The sequence below is a fragment of the Cuculus canorus genome, chromosome 3 (genome assembly GCF_017976375.1).
Source record: "Cuculus canorus isolate bCucCan1 chromosome 3, bCucCan1.pri, whole genome shotgun sequence".
NCBI lineage: Eukaryota > Metazoa > Chordata > Aves > Cuculiformes > Cuculidae > Cuculus > Cuculus canorus.
Genome location: NC_071403.1, coordinates 49,691,293 through 49,713,253, shown reverse-complemented (window position 1 = coordinate 49,713,253; position 21,961 = coordinate 49,691,293). Strand labels below are relative to the sequence as shown.

General features: G+C 40.1%; 1 protein-coding gene across 6 annotated transcripts in view; it reads right to left on the bottom strand.

The window, feature by feature from the left end:
* Positions 1-21,961, bottom strand: part of IPCEF1 (interaction protein for cytohesin exchange factors 1) — a 96,951-nt gene that overhangs the window by 46,498 nt on the left and 28,492 nt on the right. For 3 of the 6 annotated variants that reach the window (XM_054061087.1, XM_054061091.1, XM_054061089.1), the window contains exons 2-5: positions 7,541-7,615; positions 6,815-6,865; positions 1,354-1,390; positions 544-713 (exon numbers count right to left, since the gene is read on the bottom strand). In XM_054061087.1, the coding sequence (XP_053917062.1) occupies positions 544-713; positions 1,354-1,390; positions 6,815-6,838 (231 nt within the window). In that variant the 5' untranslated portion in view covers positions 6,839-6,865; positions 7,541-7,615. Of the gene's footprint in view, positions 1-543; positions 714-1,162; positions 1,291-1,353; positions 1,391-5,264; positions 5,349-6,814; positions 6,866-7,540; positions 7,616-11,003; positions 11,206-21,961 lie in introns of those variants that run through there. The other 3 variants (XM_054061090.1, XM_054061088.1, XM_054061092.1) reach the window with 3 other exon arrangements.

Genomic DNA, 21,961 nt, shown 5'->3' with positions numbered 1-21,961 from the left:
CTTTAATAACAGTTATCTGGAGGAAACATCAGCAAGACCAGGAGTAAAAGTATCAGTGCCCATACTTGCAACCCTACCAGTGCAAATGAGGGAGGAACAAAAAAAAGCAAACAAAACCAGATTAATCTCAGTGTGGAAGGGGGTGGAGAGAGAAAGAGAGAGACTTTTGAAGATTAATCAGAAGTGAAGAAGAATGTCTGTTTTAAGTCTTGATAGCAAGCCTCTGCAAACCGCCCAAACCCAGGAAAACCTTTCCCAAATTCAAATGCCACCAGAGCCTGCAAAGAGCAGGTCTTTAAAAGGGCAGAACAGACAGCAAGTCAACATTTCACATGTACTTACTGAACTAGAAAACACAGTTTTCTCTTTGTTTCACATTGACATAAACATTTCCCAGATCACAAAATCGTCAGGGCTGAGAAATAAATCCAGTTATTTGTAAGTATCCAGGGTCTGTTTAAATTGTGACCCCAGCTCCTCTTCTCCCACTCCCAATTGATGTTGTTTCCCCAGCACCCAGAGCTGGATGCATGCTGTACTCACCAGCTGACTGCTGTACCAATACAGCGATGATTCTTTCAGCACACACCAGAACTTTTTCCATTTGTTGCCAATGAAAGCTCCTTTTTCCTTCTTTTTGTAGAGCCATCCTTGGCAGTCTGCTTGCCCCAGTTCTTTACACGATATCCTCCGTCGGCTCATTATAAAGAATCCTGAGCCATTACAAAAATGCAGTGTTCAGCTTGTTTAAAAGTGCATTGCCAATTAAAGATATCGACCTTACTTAGCAATCTCAGCAAGTGATCCAAGCGTATCTTAAAATATCCTTAAGTTGTTCAGTTTTATAATAGCTGTGACAGTAACATTCATTTGAAAGGCACTCTGATGTCCAGAAACAAAATAGCAAGCTATAGATGATGCAGACAGTAATTAATGCTGATAACCATACAAAAGTTTTTGTAAATTAACAGGATCAAAGGATATATTTAAGAGATGCATGCATGTATTTCCCTTCACACAGCTACACTGAAAAGAATACATCTATTTAAGTCAGCTAGAGAAAACTGTTATGCCAAGTACACGAAAACCGATAGTGTATGTGTGTATGTGCAGGCAGCTGATTCTACCTCACTGATTTCCAGCTTTGATTTAATTAACATACCACAAGGATTTAGTCCAAAGGAACAGCCCGTTGTCATTTTTCTTAGAATTGGTGCAAGAAACAGTGGAGTTAAGCAGCCTTCCACCAGCTGAAGAGCAGTATAAAATCCTCACCCTCCCAAGAATAAGACATACTAAGACAAAAAAACAAAAGAGGAACCCAGAAGAGAAGAAAAAACAACCTCTCATTACCTTGACTTTTCTTTTTTGTCTTCTGACGCAAGGGAACCTGTAAGAAATGCAGGAAGGAAAGAGAAGAGGAAATTTCAGATTGTGTTGCAACATTTGTGTAGAAAGGGGAGGGGGAAGCTACAGAAGGACGTGGTGGTGATGCTGGTGGTATATACAGGATGGAAACACATAACCCACTCGCTGCTGTAGGGACATTAGTAGCTGAAGCATAAAACATGTTAATTAAAATTGATGCATATCTAGTTGAGCAATAGCAAATGTAACTATTAGACCTGTGTCTATTTTCTAGGGCTTCCTGTTTTACACCCACAAGCAGCTTCTCCTCTGCTAGGTGTCTGCCCGAATTGTATTATGTGTTCAGAAGTTAAAAAAAAGAAGTCCGATATTCAAATGCTTCATTACACTGCACAAAAGGGATTTACAAACACAGAGAATGAGTACATCCCAAGTGTCTGATAGCAGTTTAGTTCATTCTAACAAATTCTGAGAAAGAAAAATACATGTATTTTCCACTCTATTTAGTGCACAGAATGTATATCCCACTATGTAAGGTTTTCATAATATTTCTTAAAATAAAAATACAAAAATCACATGAACCTGGCAAGTTTTCCAAACCATAGAACAGAAATACACCAGAAGTTTGCCCTGTCATATATGAGAGCCTTAGTCACTGCAAAAATAACACAATCGATTTATGTTTACTCATTTGCAGTCCATATGTTTCATCTCACATAAACACATTGAAAATGAAGGTAAAACAGAAGACCACAGACTGAAGAAGTCATTATAAGTTTGAGGTCTAGATTGGAGTAAATGCTCCCCAGACAGGCTAGTTGGTCATGTGATTGTGGGCAAAGCACTTGACTTCTCTTTGCCGCTACCTTTCCACCTCTAGCACAAGAAGAGAAACATCCACCATTTTCTGTTTGTGAGAAGTATTTAAAGCTTCTGGATGACAAATGCTGGAAAAGGTGATGTATGATTTAAAATGCTTGGCCGCAACGTTGCTATGCAAAGCCGGTAGCTATCTAGTCTGCTGCAAAGGTACATTATGAACATCCCTAGTGCAGTCCCTCCTGCCTAGCCAGCTGGCTTTTCAGAAAAACAGAAACCCATTTCACATTATTCTTTAAAGATCTGATGGCTCTTCCCACAGGTGAATTAAAGGTAGGTAAAGCTATACCACCTGGAAACAGTAACAGAAGAGACCACTACCCCCAATATTTACAAGAGCTAGAATTTTCTCTAACCAGTGATCTTTGTAGCATATATGAGAGTGAAGCCATGTGCCTATCTGGTGCCTATTCGAGATGACCTGAACAATGTGTGGGAAGATTTACCAGATCCCTGAATAATCATCAGATTCTTTTTTTGCTTTTTTCTTTCTCTCTCTTTTTTTTTTTCTCCAATTCTACCACTGTGCCTCTCAGACTATTCTCCATGACAACAGACAAAGAAAAGCAATGAGAAAACACATTAGTTCGATTGGATGCTCTGCTATTTCACCCTCCTATACAAGTCACCCTTCATGACTTCATTCTGAAGAAGTAATGCCCTATTTAGGACACGTGGAAATAATACATTGCCTCAGTAAATCAATGGGTCATGCTGTTACACTAATTACTGTCTTTTAGAGCTACCCAGAGTGGGTAACATAAATGAGCTCTCCTTGGACAAAAAAATATGTAGTTAGGCAACAACACACCTTTGCCATACAGCAGTGAGGTCATTTCATCTTTAACCAACAAAGTTGTACAACAAGAGCAGCAATACAGAGACAGGATATGGCTCTGTAAACAAACAAGGAAGAACTAAGTCTTTCCACTGACCCTACTGATGATCTAAAGCAAAATGACATAGTCTATGCTCATCTGTCAAGAAAGGGTAAATATACATATAATCGAAATCACCTGTTAGGGCCTGCTTTGTATACAGACTGAGGAAAAAAATTACTACCTAGCAAGAGCTCAGGATAGCTAAAAGATTTTACAAATGTGCATTATTCGGTGGCAAAGATAGTATTCTGCTGCAAATTGACAGATGTGATGAATCCCCCCCATCCCTTCATATTTTGTTGAAGGAACTGGGGAATTAGTGAGGGAAGGAAGAGAAATTTCCCCAGCCCGCACTGCCTTTATTTTGCCTAGAAAAAAATCAGTGACAAATCTTTAATAACATCAGCACTGAGTGAGGTTTTGTAAAAGTTAAGATACATTCCTGTTTTTCTTTCCCAATATGTCTGAGAGCTGAAGTGGATTCTCAACAAATTAATCCTAAGCTTGGAATTCAGCAACTTTTAAATGTTTTTAGTGCTGTTCAGAAGCCCAGCATCATCTTATAAAAAAAATTTGATGTCTGGTCTACACAAGAGAAACCTCTAATACGAGAGTGCGGCAATGAAACCCAATGTTACTAGCAAATTTGCCTTCTCAAATTTTGTTGATTTTTAAAAACACAAAAGCAATCTCATTCTCCAAAGCTTCTGTTTGGAGTCAGATACCTGTTTTATGAAACAAACTGTTTTCATTTAACCAATAAAAGCCTATATTTAAGTGAATCTACCACAAAATTCATAGAATACCTCACCAAAAGGTTTTGGATTCAGTTTTCCACAAGGAGATGACACATTACTAAGTCTCTAGAGGCAAACCATTCCTCTTGTAGTAAATTAAAGTTCCCTTCTCTGAAAACTGCCTTAGAGTGAGTTTTCCAGTGAGCCTGAGTGAACATGGATTAAGAGGTACTTTTAAATTCCACTCCTAGTAGGAGATATGAACACCAGTGCAGAGCAAAGAGAGAACTGTGGAAACCAGAACTATTACCACTAAACCAATGGTGCAGACCAGGGGTGTAAGAGTAGCTACAGATGTGAACATACTCCTACTACCAGACACAGTCAGCAAAACAATCTGAAACTGAACCAAGTATCAAGATTTTACTAGGTTTCTGGCAGTGGTGATTGTTTCTCCATAAAGTCACAGATTCAACTGAAAAACATATCAATAAAGTCAGTCCTATTTCTAGCTCTTGTAGTTACCAAAGAAAATACAAGGGTAATAATCTCCAGAAATCTCTGAAATAAAAGCAAACTATTACAGCTATTTGCAACTTCAGAAGGGTCATAATTTTTTGTGTAAGCCTGGCCATATAGGGTAGGTTTTGATTTGACCCGAGGGCTGAATAAGATGGGACAGTGATCTTGCAGGACCACAGGCTTCAAGCTTGCTATCCATTATTCCTGCACTTGGCAAATACATCAATGAGCCAGTTCAGAGGGGGTTTCAGTTTGTGCCCGTTGCTGTCACTGGACACCCCTGGCTTCATTATGTTTGCACCTTCCCTTCAGATATTTAGATGTATTAACAAGATTCCCCTGAGCGTATCCTCCAACCTTAACAGTCCCAGCTTGCTCAACCTTTCCTCATATCTTAGATGCTCGAGTTTCTTAATCATCCTCATGGCCCTTCATGAAGCTGTCCCCAGTATATCCAGTTCTCTCTTGTACTAGAGTCCAGAACTGGACACAGTGCTCTAAGTGTGGTCTCATCAGCACTGAACGAAGGGTAAAGGTCCCCTCCCTTGACTTGTCAGCAATACTTAGTCTAAGGTACCCAAGGATACCACCTGCCTTCTTTGCAGCAAGGGCATGCTGCTGGCTTGTGTTCAACTTAATGTTGTTCAAGACTCCCAGGTCCTTTTGAGCACAGCTGCTTTCCAGCTGGGCAGTTCCCCACATAAACTGGTTTCCCCTAGCAAAATCATTTGTCATGGATTAACTGTAGGGGGTAGAAGTGAGATCCTGGTCCCTGCCAGGCAGCAAACCTCTTTAGACTGTCAATCAGACCTATAGAGGGGTGTCCTCTAGCAACAGATGCGTGCATCAGCAAGTTCCCTCCGTGCCCATGACTCACCCTTTCTTCCTGGTAGCCTTGCATGGTTTACAGTTAGGTGGACTAGATCTTTTGCTGCTAGGCACGTCTGGATTCCTGTGAATACTGAGCACAGTCAATATATTTTGCAGCTGTAAGTTCTCACATGAAGCAGAAGCCTTCCTTGTGCTACTAAAAGTCGTCAATTTCCATCTCTTCCCTTCTCCAGTGGTTTTGCTTAGTTTGATAATGTGGGGTAGACACTGCTGGCTTCTCCACCGCAGGTGGGGACTGAGGCTCTTCAAGCTGTTTTGCCCAGAGAAGACCATATTTATCTCCCTTTCATCTTATCCGATGCTCCACAGCCTGCTCACCTCCTCCCATATCTTCTCTACCGGGTAGCACAGCTCCTCCAAGATGGCACACCTCCTTGAGGGCAGAGGGCCATTCCTCCCTCAGAGAGGAGTCTCAAGCGCTTCCTGCAGCCTGGAACCTTGAGAGCTGCATCTGCCATCTTAGACAAGCTTGGTCTGTGTGGAAAACTCTGCCCTAGCAGGAAAAGCTGCGCCTACATCTGTTGGGGAAACTGTCCTCTTACCATCGTGCCTAAGACTGTTACAGCAGCATTATTTCATTTGAGTCGTTCCCCCCCCACCACTTCACTCTTTCACACTTTGCTGCACAAGATGCCAAAGGGTCTTGGATAGGTTTCTCCCAAGTGCCAGTTAACAGGTGCTTGACCCTCTCTAACCAGAGGGAGCTGCAGCCAAGGGTCCAGGTATCCTGAGGCAAGGGTAGGCAATTGCTCTCGTTAGAGCCTGCTACAACTTGCTCAAGCCCACACCCTTGTGGCTCCCCTTACCTTGTCATTGCCCAACAGCAAGGATTTGCAAAATATGTATCATGGAGGCTACATGTTTCCAGCCTTCTTTCCAAATGGGTGATCTTGAGCAATCATCACTGGCACCAAACTTGTGTTGGTAGCATCCCCTTGGGGATCTACCACAGTTTACACATAGCCCCAAGGGATATTTCTACCTAGGGACTGAGGGGCGCTTGCAATCTGCAGTATCCCCAGAAGGGGAAAAAAAAATGTGACAAAGTAGGCATATGAGGCTGGTTTTGTGGAAAAGAAAATAATTGTTCTACAAGAAAAAGCAGGGGGTGTTGGGCTAATACCAAAGATCAGACTTCACGTCTCAAAGTTTTACTCATAATGCACAAATCTAAGGCAACAAAGGCAGCTGCTATCAAGAGTTTGTTCTCTGCAGAGCTGTATTTTCCTTAAGCTTCAAGGGCTAGACAGGTGTGTGGCTAAGAAAATTCTTTGCTAAGCTCATGTGTCCCAAGTTACTACTTTCTCATTCATTGAGGAGCAGGACTTTGAAGTGGTATCAGGATCATACAATAGATTTCATTTCACTCTTAAATCAGAACAGGGGCAGCCTATGGCAGCCTCACCACTTGACCTGGCCCATAAGCAACATCATCTAGATATTGAGGTCATCCACAATCTTCTATGATTGAAAGGACAGAATCGGAACATACGACCTCTTCAGCTGATCAGTATCTCTAACTTCAATTATACTTACAAGAGTATTCCCATCAGCTTCCATGAATGGTTTCAATGCTTGGTGGGAAAGCTGTAAAAAGAGAAAGTTGTTGTTTGTTGTTTTTTTACTTAAGTTGTGTAAGTTTACTTAAGTTGTGTGTATTTTCACATAAACAGACTTATGAGTAAACAGACAGTAGAGTAAAAATGTGTTACTTTGATCTGACACCTTTACCCTTCCCACTGCACCCACCTTCTCAAAAAAAAACCCTTTTTTGAAGAAAACACTATGTTATGTGATCTGATTTTACTGATTTAGAAGTCAAACAGTGCTAAAGGAACACTAATTCAAAGCTATTCAAGGTTCTCTATGAAATAAAGAGAATAAAACTCATAGACGTCATTGAGGGGTTGTGTTCTGTTTGATTGGTCTGGAGTTTTATGGGGTGGTTAGGAAATGAATAGAGAATAAGTAAAACTAGAGGCAGGGTTTTCTGTTTGTTTTGGGTTTTAGTGCCAGCAGAGTTCCTATAAAACTCACCCCTCTGCATATGAAAGAATCATTCAGTGAAATGGGAAAGTATATAATGCTCTGTTGAAATGAGAAAGAGAAGACTTCCAGAAACACAGCCACATTTCAGAAGAACTTCTAACAAGAACTTTTTCTTGTTACTAAAACAAGTAATTTAAGATATAGGTCAATCATCATACATAACATTTGTTTTAGTTTGAAAATTAAGTCTGAGAAGAGAAAATAAATACCCACCTACTGGCTTCCAGCAATTTCAAACCAAAAATAGAAAGGCAAACAAATACATATTTTTCTGGCTCCCATCAGTTTCTGTTCAAAAACAAAAAGAAACACTTTATAAAAGTGGCTCAAATTGAAGTAATATGATGAAGACAGATGTTATGGCAAATTATTTCAAGGATATTTAGAAATCATAGCTAATACAAGGAAGCACAGGAAACACCTTTATCTATACAAAGAAGTTAACATTAAGCCTCAAATATTAAGCCAGAAAGCAAGGGAATACAAACAAATTATAGTAATTATCATTACATGTAGCATTTTGCCTGTCATTTTTTCATTGCAACTCTGCTTTGGGTTTGGGCAGGTTGGAGCATAATTACATAAACTGCACTGCTTTGAATCAGCTACTGTACCAGGAACAAGATAAAAGTTCGTTAAGCAGCAAGGAAAAGTTTCCACCTACACGCTTTGTGCCAAAGGAGTTGGAATAGATTTCAGCAAAACCTCCTCAGTGACTTGAAGTCAAACTTTTGTTTAGTTTCCAGACACTAGATAAGCAATCTTTGAGCCAGCATCTGACTTTCAAAAGTAGTTCTGAGTTCTGTCTCATTCTACTTAAGAGTATGACTGCTTACCCACTGCATAAAAAGCCCCAAAACATTCACTGCAGAAATAACTGTCATAGACATAACCTGAGTTTATTTCTCATAAGTAAACTGAGTGAAATTATTTATACTGTGGACAGCATTAGGATTTTTTTGTCCATCAAGTGTACTCAGTTGTTGCAAAATCAATATTTCAGAGGGTATAATCTGTTCATCTCTGCAATACAGTAAAATAAGGTTTTCCTTTCAATTTTCTGCAGATGCATTGTGGGAAAACCATGTGTCCTTCCTGAATGAACAGGTGAATTAAGAGAAGGAGCTGGCTAAATGTGGCCACTCAAGGAGAGAGAGTCTATACCCGTCTTACTGAATGCCCCCTCATCAAATTGCAGGGTATGTCTCTGGGAACTATAGCTCCTCACCCCACAACATTCCTATCCCAGATGCTGCAGTTAGCATACCCAGCTGAGCCGTGTCCCTCAGGTGCCCTCTGTGTGATGGTAGGTGGTCACACCATGGAAGCCTACAAGTGTGCCCAAGGCTGCAGTTCTGCTAGCAGAAGATCTTCCCAGTGCGCAAAAGCTGCACCTGATGGAGATCAAGAGTTTGCAGCAAGAGATTAGCAGGAGACGTTTGAATTCGTATCACCAGGAACGTGTTCCAATTCCTGATTAGAACAGCTCCAACAGGAGAAGACTTGGCCCAGAGGCATCTCATTTTGTAACACTCAGAGCACTGTATTAGACCGGAGTGTACAGGCCCATGGATGTACCCTTGTCCTGACTTGGGTGGACATGGAATTTGAAGTGGGGGGTCTCGCCCAAAGCACCCACATGAGGATGTGGGATTCCAGTCCTTTTCATAAGACCCTCCATTTGTAAAGAGGCAAGATCTGGGAACAGAAGCAGAGGGAAACCCTCCAGCCTACAGATTAAGGCACCCAGATAGAAAACCTCCACCAGAATTGCAGTCTGCCAAGATAGATGTTCAGTTCACTAAAATTGCAAAGTGGAACACAAACCAAAATAAAACAAGGCACTGTGAAAACTTTCCCACTTCCAATGGTTTATAAAGGAGAAAAACTTCAATTTCTCACTTTCTGGAATATAAAACGTAATGGATCTACTGTATAAAAGCAAAGGGGACGGATTTACCTTATCATTTTCTAAGCCACACCTGTATTTCTTCTGCTTTCCATAGAGGTGTCTGAAACAACTAATTTAATTTCAGTTTGAATTGAAAACAGTATGTCAAAAAGTCATTTCAGCTAAAAGATTACTAACTCAAGTCTGAGGACTATTTTGATTCTATAACAGAATTATAAACATCAGTTTGCACAGCTTTACCGGTACCACTTCACTACTGCTCTTTCAAGAAGACTAATAAACAAACAGGTGCATGAGTATCAGCTAACGCAACAAATGTGGAAACAATGACTTATCAGAAATATCTCACAATAATTTCCATTTGACTACATCTACTCTTCTGAAATAAAGAGAAAAATCTCTGTTAAAGACTAAAGGCAATGTTAACAGTGAAAAAAAAAGGAAAAAAATACACTGAGATTCTAACTCTTCTAATAGTGAAAAAAGGAATTTTAATTTATTAGCAATATTCCTCATGAGTCAAAATCCACAAGGCTGGACAATATCGCTCACCAGTTACAAGCTACAGAGAATGTGCCAATCCGCAATGATATTGTTATAGGCCTGCCAGACAGGCCTTCCAGGCATCTCCCAGATGACATCCAGAGTGCGCATATGCCTTCCTGCTTCTGAGCAAAATATTTGAGCTATGTAACATGACTCAAACTATTTGTGTTGCTGAATTACCCAAAACGCGCATAGCTCAGTTCCTGTTCAGATGGCATTGACACAGACTACTCAAAAGTTTAGAAATTCTGCTTTACGAAGCACTACGTCACAGCTGTAAGACAACCTGCAAAATACGGTTTTGCCCTCCTCCTGTTTATACTTCTCACCCTGCTTTAACCCCTCTGCTTGCTTTCTGCTTATTTGGCTGTCTGGAACAATCTGTGCTTCAATGGGCAATGAATTGACAGGCGATATGAAACTAGTAATAGTGCTACAAAATTTTCCCTGAAAAAAAATCAATGATTACTTAATCACGTCTCACTTAACAAGCATTAGGAATAGCACTGCCCCAAATTATAGCAGTGCTTGAAGCACTGTCCTGTGGCAAGGAGACAGCCTTACATAACAGCCCTAAATTATCACATTACCTGTAACTCGGGGGTTTTGCAACAATGCAAGGGAGAAATAAGAACAGTGATTGTAAGTTCAATGCCCTTTGGGTTACTAGAGATCAACTTAATCTGACCAAACTTTACCACTAACTGCTAATTAATCAGATCCTGTCAGTTACTTAACTGGTTAATTAGCTATCTAAATTGACTATCTTACTTGTACAAGAAGTCTCCTGACCTGCAGATTGTCTTTCATTTACTGGCTCACCAGTAAAGTTGGACATTAAGCTGGTGATTAGCCATGGGGCAATGACAAACAGACATTAAAGCACTTTTCAAGAAGTTCACGGACCATTTCACCTCAGTTAATCTGTATCCCGCCCACTTTGGTCCCCATGATTTTCTGTTTCAAATTGCAGATGAAATTACAGTTTCACCATTAGCATTAACAACAAGTCCATTAATTATAATTGTAATTGTTAGAGTATACTTTCAGCTTTGCCCACAATGGATAAATTTAAGCTTGTTAAATAAAAGTTACCCTTTGAAAAACCAAAGTGTTCTTATGACAGGCCTAGCAGAAAGAAACTGTAAATATCATGTTATAGTATCACTGGTTATAACCTTATTTCCAAAAGCATTTGAGATGATTCAATCCCCTCACCTGCAAGCAATTCAATAATACAGCTTCTGATTCCACTTGAGAGAGGGCCATGAAAAAGCAGAACAAAGTTCACTGCTCCCATCTCAGAGGCAGAAAGGGTCTGGAGATTATTGCCCTGCTTGTATCACGGCCAGATCCTGTCAGTCCAGCTGGGAAGCCCAAGAGCAGCAGGTTACAGATGTTGACAGCTCTGAGCAAGCCATGGCAAGACCCCACACTCACTGCCTTCAAGAGGAGAGAGGCTGGAAAGAAATAAGAAGTTCAGCAAAAGAAATGTTCCAGCTGCCTCTGTGGCCTCACAGAGAAATCAAATGAGAAATCAAAGTGGTATGCTTAGTGAAGTACATCTGCCCTAAACGTGAGGTTGCATGCAGACTCTTTAGAGTTGAGCTGATTCATAGTGTTATGTTTAAAAACCAAGGAAGAGTTTTCAGAACCATTAAGTGCAACAATGCAATTACTACTGCCTCCTAGACGGCTCTTTTGCTGTGGCAGGCTATAAAACCAGACAAAGTTAAGTTGGCTGTAGAAATGGTTGAAGGGTTAATGTAGTTAAGGTATAAGGAAACACTTCAGGTCTGAAGAAGCACTTCCCTGGCGATCTGCTCTCTTCCAAAGATGCACTATTCTTGGCTAGCCCAAGGTGAAACAGAGAAAAGGCAAGAAGAAAGGTCCAAAGCCTATCGCTCCTACTGAGAAAACTATCATAGAACCATAGAATCACTAGGTTAGAAGGGACCCACTGGATTATCGAGTCCAACTATTCTTAATAATCCCTAAGCCATACCCCTCAGCACCTCATGCACCACCCGTCCCTTAAACACCTCCAGGGAAGGTGACTCAATCACCTCCCTGGGCAGCCTCTGCCAGTGCCAAGTGACCCTTTCCATGAAAAATTTTTTCCTGATGTCCAGCCTGAACCTCCTCTGGTGAAGCTTGAGGCCATTCTCCCTTGTCCTGTCTTCTGTCACCAGGGAGAAGAGGCCAGCTCCCTCTTCTCCACAACCTCCTTTCAGGTAGTTGTAGAGAGCAATAAGTTTTCCCCTCAGCCTCCTCTTCTCTTATCTAAGGAGTTTCTCTTGAAGCAAGCACTGGCAAAAAGACACAGATAAAGGGAGAGGGAGCATTGTTCCCACTCCTTTTTCAGATCAGCTGTTCAGTTTTGAGGGTAGAGTTACAAGGTCCAGAACCTAAAGAAAGAGGGGGAAGTGTTTCCCTCCCAACTCCGTCCGCTCAGCACAAAGGCACAGAACCACTGTACAAATGAAACATGGATCTTAGAAGTCACAGCAACATGAGATGTTCTCACTGGAAGGCAGTTCTGACAAACACTTGCTATCAAGACATTGCAGAAGGATTATTGCATCCAATGGAGAGTATAAATCAAAAACAATTCATCACACCAATAAGGCACTGCAAAGTGTTTTGTGAATTTGAAGGACTAAGTTCAGATAAAAAAAGAAGGAGAAGACAGGCATCAAAATGAACTAAATTTTCTAAAATAAGATCTAAAAAACTCTGCCAGATGGAGTTGGCACGGGGAAGCTGTGTGGCACACTCCAGATTCCAGCTCTGCTCCACACAATTTCAAGAATAAATTGACTTTGGGGCCCTTTGCCCAGCACAACACAGTGGCATCTTCCTTTTCACAGATTTTTGCTATTTCCTCCTTCAATGGACCTCAGGATGAAAACCCACCTCAGAGGAAGGAGTACATCTAGAATTGGAATAGCCTCACCACAACATTACCAGTCTGCCCAGGGGTTCAGCCCCCACCTGCACATCTCCAGAGACATTTTGTGGGCAGTGATAATCTGATTTAAGGCAAAACCACAGCTAGAGCAGAAGAAAATCAGTCCTTCCTATGTTTACAGTGGCAGTCCAGAGCACTATGGACAGAGTTTTCTTCTATGTCCAAAACCAGAGTTATCTTGAGCAGTATTTCCCAAGCCGCCATCCTAACAAAAGATGTAACAAAGCAATTTAGTCCCATTACAACTGTCAGAACTCCAACATAGCACACCAAGATAAGAGAACACTTTTGGCTCCTGTATTTGGGAACAAAAGCCACAAAAATTTGCTACTGTTTGCAGCTCTTAAAGATTATATGTGAATCCTTTCCTCCTTTCTTCCATGCTGGCAATGTTGATTATATCAACAGCACTACACAAAACTCCAGTGTTCACGTTTCCAGAGAAATATCAAGAGAACAAGTTTTAAAAAGTAAAGCAATATCATCATGCTGACGATTACGAGGAAATCATGTAAGTAAGAAATAGCTGGGAGACTTGCTGCTTCTTCCAGCAAAGACTTCCACCTCCATGTTCACAAAGTACACAAAAAAAACAGAAGTCTTGAGATTCCTGTTTCATTCATTAAAATAATCAGGTGCATTGAAGACTTTCTTCCTTCCACCCTTCACAATATGTAAAGACAGGTACTGTACTCAAACATCATTTCTGCAATAGAGCAATCTCAGTGGGGCAAGGTATATCAACAGAAAACTGCCCTGGCAGACCGAACTGGAGGAGAGTAGAACTACTCGTGCGCTACAAGGTAATCTGTTCAGCCATAGGGATCTGCATGTAGACTTCTCCACATGAGTAAATAGTCTTTTCCCCATGAGTAAAAGACTTCTCTCAGGAACAGGAAAACAGACAAAACTGTACTGCTTGCACCAGAGCTTCTCCAGAGAAATTTAACCAGCACCCATTCTTCAATTCAACATCCACATGCTAGCATACAGCTTAGAGTTTCTCCCAGGTCCAGGACAGGTAGGCCAGCAAGGTGAGCAGGCAACTGGGAGCCCAGTGCTGTTCTCAGTATATCCGAGCTAGAGAAAATATCAACATTTTGTTCTGGGAATCCAATCATCATCAATGGCTTCCCTGCTTTAAGCTATTTCAACAGTAGATATGGCTTTCTTTTAATCACACTACCTTTCATTATGCGTTCAAATAGCTATGAGCTGTCTTTAACTTATGTTTGCAATAAGCAAGACAACAAAGCCTGTTACACCACATAAAGAGCACAATAAGAAATATCTGCTGGAAGACGGACTCCCAGCCAGTGTGAAAAGGGGCTCTTGTCCAAGATGGGTAGTATCACAAGCTAATTCATCCTGGGAGCTGAAATAAAAATTATAAAAAGCTATTATGCCTTGCAAAATATTGATGCAATGCTTTTCTGCAGAAGCCATCAGTGCCTCTAGGCACTCAAGTTTTACTATGATTCTTGCTTCTCAAACATTACAGCCTTTGCCAAAACATCTGTACACAAATAAATCAAAGATGATTAATTGCTACTCTGCAAATGCAGATCCAACTACATGAGATATTTATGTCCTGAATCCTAAAGAAACTAACATTTTTCCTCACTCTTTTTCTGTGGGATTGGCAACATTGCAGTAAAATCTGAAAGGAAAGTACTGCTTCTGTAAAAGTGAAGGTACAGCTATTTACAGCAAGCTAAAAGCCAACTTTGTGCTTTCACAGGAACAATTTCCAGGTTCTCTCAGAAGATCAGAATATTTTTGAGCTGTATTTAAAACTTATTCCTTTAAATGCCATCATATTATGGCTCTCCTAACACTTCATATAAAGTTAAGTCTGGCTTTCTCCTTTTTCTAAGGAGAGATGCTGTCTTCACAGGTTTTTTTCTTCTAAACCAGTCCCCAACTATTTAGGTCCTTTTATATCTAGATGAGTGTTTACCGATGTCCTTCAAGTTTTATATAGGACAAAAAAAACTTTTAGACTTTCCAGTGATAAAAAATATTGATAAAGACAAAATAAAAGCAGTATTATCAACTACTTAATGACAGAGTATAACTCAGTAATCACAGTCTCAGTTATTTTTACTTTCATGATCCTCTTTAAATAAATTACTTTTAATTGTTCTTTCCCTTTTTCCCACCTCATGCCACATGCCACTTTGGCAATAAAATTCCCACAGTAATATAAATAAATAATGAGCAGTAAGTGCTCAGAGAAAAGCAACACCATGCTTGGGTGTTTCCCACTGCAGCAGACCTATAATTTATACCAGTTGAAGAGTCTGAGGCTAACACGAGGATTTGAAACAACCATAATTTAAATTGCTTCCATTCAAATCAACTCACTTGACACAGCTTTCAACATACTTTTTCTAACACAAGGAAGGAATGGTGTATTTGTGTCCCTAGCTGATTTCTCAGGCTGTACTCAATTAAGTGCCATGACACATCCTGTTTCTGTTGGCTGCTAGATAGAGTCTCAAGCCTTTTGACCAGATATTATCATTTAGCACATCTGTTCTGCAAGCTCTGTTGAGCATAACAAAGTTGTGACAGCCCTGTCTTGTTAAAGTCATAGAAAAGATCGGAAAGATTAAAAGATCACCAAAATATTTGAATACAGCTCCTCTAGGCATATCACTGGCAGATGACAACTGAATAACTAAATCATGATGGGTGACCATGCTTTACAGATACACTGGCATGACTAGAAACACCTCAGAGGACACACGAAACTCAAAGGAGAATATCTGAACACAAAAGTCCTACTCGGTACCAGCAAGTACTTTGTCTCTGTGGGTGAGAGCTGCCCATTCTACCCTCATTTTTCCAGTGATGAAGTAATATCACAATCATTAGGTTGGAAAAGGCCTTTAAGATCACCAAATCCAACTATAAACAAACACTGTCAAGTCTACCACTAAACCAGGTCCCTAATCACCACATCTACACATCTTCCAACTGCCTCCAGGGATGGTGACTCAACCACTTCCATGGGTAGCTTGTTCCAGTGCTTGACAATCCTTTCAGTGAAGCAACATTTCCTGATCAGTCTAAACCTCCCCTGGCACAACTTGAGGCCATCTCGTCTCATCCTATCACTTGTTACTTGGAAGAAGAGACCAACACCCACCTCACTACAGCCTCCTTTCAGGTAGTTGTAGAAGGAGATGAGGTCTCCCCTCAGTCTCCTTTTCTTCAAACTTAAAGACCTAGTTCCCTCAAGCACTTCTTGTAAGACATGTTCTAGATCCTTCACCAGCTTTGTTGCCCTCCTCTGGACATGCTCCAGCAGCTCCATGTTTTCGTTGTAGTGAAGGGCCTATAACTGAACACAGAATCCAAGGTGTGGCCTCATCAGCACCAAGTACAGGACAATGATCACTTCTCTTGTCCTGCTGGCCACACTATATCTGATACAAATATATCTTGAAAGGCTGAATGTGAACAAGGTAAGCATCACATGTGGCTTTAACTTGCCAGTGTGACAATCTTAAATTCCACCAACTACTATATTTTTTATTACACTAAGAAGTTAATGCCATAATCACCACTCAAAAAAAAAAAATCTCATCTTCAAGCTACTATTAATTCTACTTTGTACTTATCTTCCACAAAGCACCTCAAAGAAAATGTTTACATTTACATTAAAGGATAAATTTTGCTCTAGCCCCAAAACTCAGATTCTAAATCAGAAAATAACTAACTTCTGTAAAAAAAACATATAGCTTTGGAGGAAATGTCTTTCTTTCTAACCATAAAAAAGAAAGAGAAAGGAATTGCTTTCACATAAAATCACAAACTGGATGAACAATCTAACAACTATATGACTAATCAGACTAAAGTTGGGGTGTTTGGTTTTTTTTTTCAGCTATATTGTTTCACAATATTTTGTCCTTTTTTCTTTCATCTTCCCTTTTTGCTGAAACCTACATCCCAGCATAGGATGATGAAAACATTAAGTGGAATCAAGCCACAGTATCATATCTGAAGTTCATTATATCTTGATTTTAAAATATTTACCTTTGAAACTCTGTTACTATCCTAGATTTCAATTTTAAAACTTACATAAAACTGAGCAACAATATGAAATGCACCCAAATTCCCATGAATACTGGTACAAGAACTCTACTTCTCATGAAGCAGACAGAATTTTGACCAATCTGATTTGTTGAAATCAGTGAGGAAGAAAGAAAAAAATAATGAAGCTACTCCAAACAAGAAAAATCTATTTACTCGAGAGGACACTCAAAGTGTTTGTTGTTTGGTAGCTATTTTTTTACATATCTACCACTCCAGAGTTTAAGCCCCAGTTCTTGTCAGAACATGAGTTGACCGCAAATATTAGGATAAAAAGAATGCTAAAGTGTTTAATTCAAGGTAGCCAAAGCTGGAAGTCCACAGGGTTTTATAAGGCAGGTCAGAAGGTCAAACAGCTGTTTAAACTGGACATCAGTCAAGTTTTCAGCACATTTCATAATGTGTTGCATGTGCAACCAATATGTTCCTTCTGTGTCACTTGATTAGAAGTGGAAAAATGGGAAAGCAGTATTAAAGATACAAACTTTAACTGAGCACCTAATATCTTTGCACATCTGAAGGCAGGGATATAGACCCCAAGAATAATATCATATGACATATTATAAAGCAATATTAGGAGCAAAAGTAGCTGTCTCTAAAGCTATCCAAAGTTTTCCATCAGGAAGCAAACAGGCTAAAACACAACCACCACCTGAAAATTTACCTCATCAAAACCAAAAGTGAAAGAACTGGAGAAAGTCCTATGAACTCAGCAATTCACCAATACAAGACCATGATGTCTCTTCTGTGGTTGCAGGAACCCAAGAATGAGAATAAGTTGCTGTGGTACGCTGTTTTTAGGATTGTATCTCCACAACGCATTTTCACTGGAAATGTACTTTATGCTGGGCACAGGCAACATGTTCAGAAGACAGAGAGCTGCTGGAGGATCTTGCTTACCCCTGCAATGGTATGTGTACTATGTGTCAGTTCAGACTAGAGTCTGAATCTTCGTCTCAGCAGGAGGAAAAGTGCTCCAAGTTACACAAGACTCCAGATAAAGACACAAGATAAAAATCATACCTGAAAAAAAACTCCCTCCAGTGCACTGACTAGTACATCGTCACCATAAATGTATTAAAATTATGTTGTTGTTTCTGTTTCGCCATTCCACATACACTGACTTGTTTCCCCTCTCCTCCTAACAACGAATTGGGGAAATAATGCTTCCTACTTACTAGAAACATCTTCACACTCTTGCTTTCTGAAAAAAACCATTTGATTATATGACATTATCTCCATTCTCCTTGCACTTTGAGAACCACACCAATCATTTCAAGACTGTATTAGGGAACTACAGAAAACTAAGGCACAAAAGCAAGTTACTGTGTGTCAGCTAACATTAAACAAAACAATTTTAAGCTAAACTGAATTATCTAGCAGTTGCATTTGCTTTAGATTAAGAGAAAATAGGCACGATGAATAGGACTCAGCTGGTACATTATTGTGATGGTGCTTGTATCCAAAAGCTGTTTCTAGAATAACCTTATAGACTTGGATGCACCAAAGAATGAGTTCTCCTGAGCCCTTGTAAGACGGAATAAGGATAATGAAGCAGCTACACAACTGTAGCAAAGCAAGGAACTATATGAAGTGATTTACAGCATTGCCACCCAAAATACTGTTGAAGAAATGTTTCTGAAGTGTTAGCAATACGGATTGCACTACATTTATTTCCATTGTAGAGGACCATATGTCAGGTTCTGAAGGAACACAGAAGAAAGGAAAGATAACTCCTGACAGCTTTAAGTTTAAGAAGAATACAACAGAAGGCTGTAGACAGTAATCTGGTGGAGTCCAAGATAATAGACACAAGAGTCATCAGGATCACATTTTGGGTCCTCAACACGCCTGAGGATTAACAGTCAAGGTTTGCACTAGTGCCCTAGCAAATGGCTTTAAAAAATAATGAGATACAGTATTTTCAAATGTTTGCAAAACTAAGAGGGATCCCAGGAAGTTCAAAGTGATAATCAAGGGTCTGTATGTTTCACGCTGCACAGAGGAGTAGATAAATAGGCTGGGAGATTTTAAGTAAAGCTAGAAAATTACCCTTGTAGTGAGGTTCTGAATTGATATGAGGTTGTGAAATTAATTTGCCAAGGCCAGAGAATAGTAGATTTTGGTAAATGAGTAAATAAGATAATGACAACTTGAATGACATTTTATTTCTGTATAAGGAGAGTGAACACATAAGAAAGCACGTGCGAAATTTAAGCATAGCTAGGAAATGAAAGCTTAAAGAACTGAAGAAGGCATTTGGACCACAGTTGTGTCGTCAGAACCAAGGATGCTTTAGGAGAGGAAAAAGTTGGATCCAATTAAAGGCTCAGCCACAATAGAGAGAGGCTAAAGTATACTTGGTGATGAAAAAAAAAAAAAACCCACACCAAAAAAACCCAACAAAACAACTGTTACAGAGGTAGATATGTCCTTCATAAGAGGAAAAGACATGCCAATATCAATGAGTAAAATCACTCAAGCAAAAATGGCAGAGGGAAAATAGATCACAGGACAGGATCTTTTAGTAGACGATAAGAGAGTATTTTAGGGTATACCAGGACCTTCCTAGAGACAACTCATAATTGTGTCTCCAGAAACAGATGGAGAACTATTGGTAGACAGAATCATGGATGGCAAGGTTTTAAAAAGACATTTTCAGATAAAAATCAAAAGGTGAGTGCCAGCATAAAAATGTGGCAGAGAACAGAAATTTTTGTTGGTTTATTGTGTTTAACAGAGGAAATAAAAACATGCTAGAAGAGAGAGAAAGGGGAGAAAAGACTAGAGGAGGTTCTGAGAAAAAGCAAGGAAGTCAAAGGAAAAGGAAATCTATCCAGATGAGGAAGCCATATCTACAAGAGAAGAAGCAGTAGGTGAGGCAAAGCTACGTCATTATGTTGATTCCCAACCCTACCTCCTTCCCTTGGAGGCAACCAGCAAGACCTGTTTGGAGAAGGAAGATAACATAACACAGGGACAACTGAAATGTACACACAGAGAAAAAGCAACTCGGCTAAGCCAGGGACAGGGAACAGAACTGAAGGAGGACAGTCACACTCATTTGGCAGAATTCAGTCTGTTCATGGGTCTTATGGTAGAGATACCACAGAGCAAAAGCAGATATTGGAGGACAGCCAACCTGCAACTTGATGATACAAAAAAAAAAAGTGAACGATTACAGGGTAGAAGAGACTGCAGAGGAAAATATTTTTAGAAACGTGTGTCATAAAGGCATAAATACAGCACGAAAACACAGGCACTTTGATGAGCTGTGCCTTTAACTGTATGCATTGCTTTTCAGAAAAATCCTTGAGACACAGAAGTGTGACTGCTTCAGCTGAAAGGGAAATTAAGATGCAGAAAGGAGCAACGTATAGTTTCACATGCAACATTAACTCTGCCCATCTCTGTTCTGTAATTACTCAGCAAGATTTCATTAAGTGATGCATCAAGCAGAAAACTAGCTACATTGGCCCATAAATAGCACTAGCTACATTAGCAGGTGGTTGAGTGATCCCTTGAAGACAGTTTCGCACATAAAATAATGAAACTATTCAATATGCCATTTAGCAACCCAGCACTCTCTTGGTTACTGCTCCTGCCTCAAGATGTAACACCAGCTAGAACATCTACATGACAATTTGATTAGCATTAAGCTGCTTATCTGTACCATAAGAGTGCACAGAACAGTTGTGCGTAGAGTGTGCTAAAGGAGTGTGGAAAGGATAGACTTCGAGGGCAAAGGGACATATCTGGAATTAAGTAGGACAAATAAAGAGCATCTTAACGACTCCGGAATTTCTTCAGTCTATGTCACCTCACTGCCTTCCCAAGCCACCTCGTAAAGACTGCACAAACACCGGTGGAAAGCGTGCTTGCTGAGTACACAGCCCCCAGCTGCTGCAGTCACTCAGGGAAACACTCAAAAAAATAAAAGTGAGATGCAAATGCTGATTTCTGGCTGTCTGATAGCCCCACAAGAAATCAGGTGTGCCATTATGCATGGGGACAGGCAGCAAAGAGCTTGCACAAAAAGTTCATGTGAACACAAACAGCTTGGCATGAATGGCTCATCATTTACAGACTGAAACAGAGGTTTTTGTCACCCTATTTCTCCCCAGATCTGGTGCAGGTGCAGTCACTTTTACAGACATTATACATTTTAATGGATCCTTTCACCTCTCCCACCCATGAAACCAGTATGACTTCCAGTGGAAAGAAGATGGTGGAACACAGCACGTGAAGACCTACTCATTCTGCTTCAAGGAGCATACCCCTCTCTCAGGCGAGCACTGAGGCAGCACTCTGGGCAAAGTCAAAGCAATGTAGCATTTAAAAGCAGAGAGTTTCGGCATCCCTGACCCAAGGCATGCAGCCTCTGCCATGCCACACAACTCCCGCCTGATCAAATCATGAGCAACCACAGAGTCAATGCCAAGACAGGAATGGTACAGAGGGAAAGATACAGCAAGATCATTTCAGAAGTTACCAAGCACTTACTTTCTCCATTATAAATTGTCACAAACCATTAAATGTTAGCATAACTGGTCGACAGGAAAATTCAGCCGAACTGAACTGCATTTCCTAAGCAGGTATAATAAACCTTCCAAGAACTCCGATTAATATCACTGACCCCAGTAAAGATACATATTACCCTACACCCCAAAAGGACTTGTTGGAAACAAGTAGGTAAGTGAACGATAAAACAAGCTATTAATCTCAACTTTTACCAGAGGCACATTTTGAGATAAACTCCAGTCCAGAGATATAGTATTGTTTCGGGTTTTCTGTTTCAGTGCAAAGATCAGGAGATCTCAATTCCAGATGTCCTTTTGTTCACTGCGTGAGTAGGCCCATTCACAGTACTTTTGCTGTGTCTTTACTCACACAATTTCATGTTTGTGAGAAAAACCTTAAAATTAATCTATTCTTCTTACATTAAAAACAGAATCAGTCTGCTCAGTGCAGCCACCTCAGTACACTGGAGTCTATCCCCTTATTTTACTTTAAATATTCCTTATATAATACTAGATTTGCACATTTTTCTCCAGGAACATAAAATTGGTAAAGGAATTGTTTCCATTTACATATTACACACTTG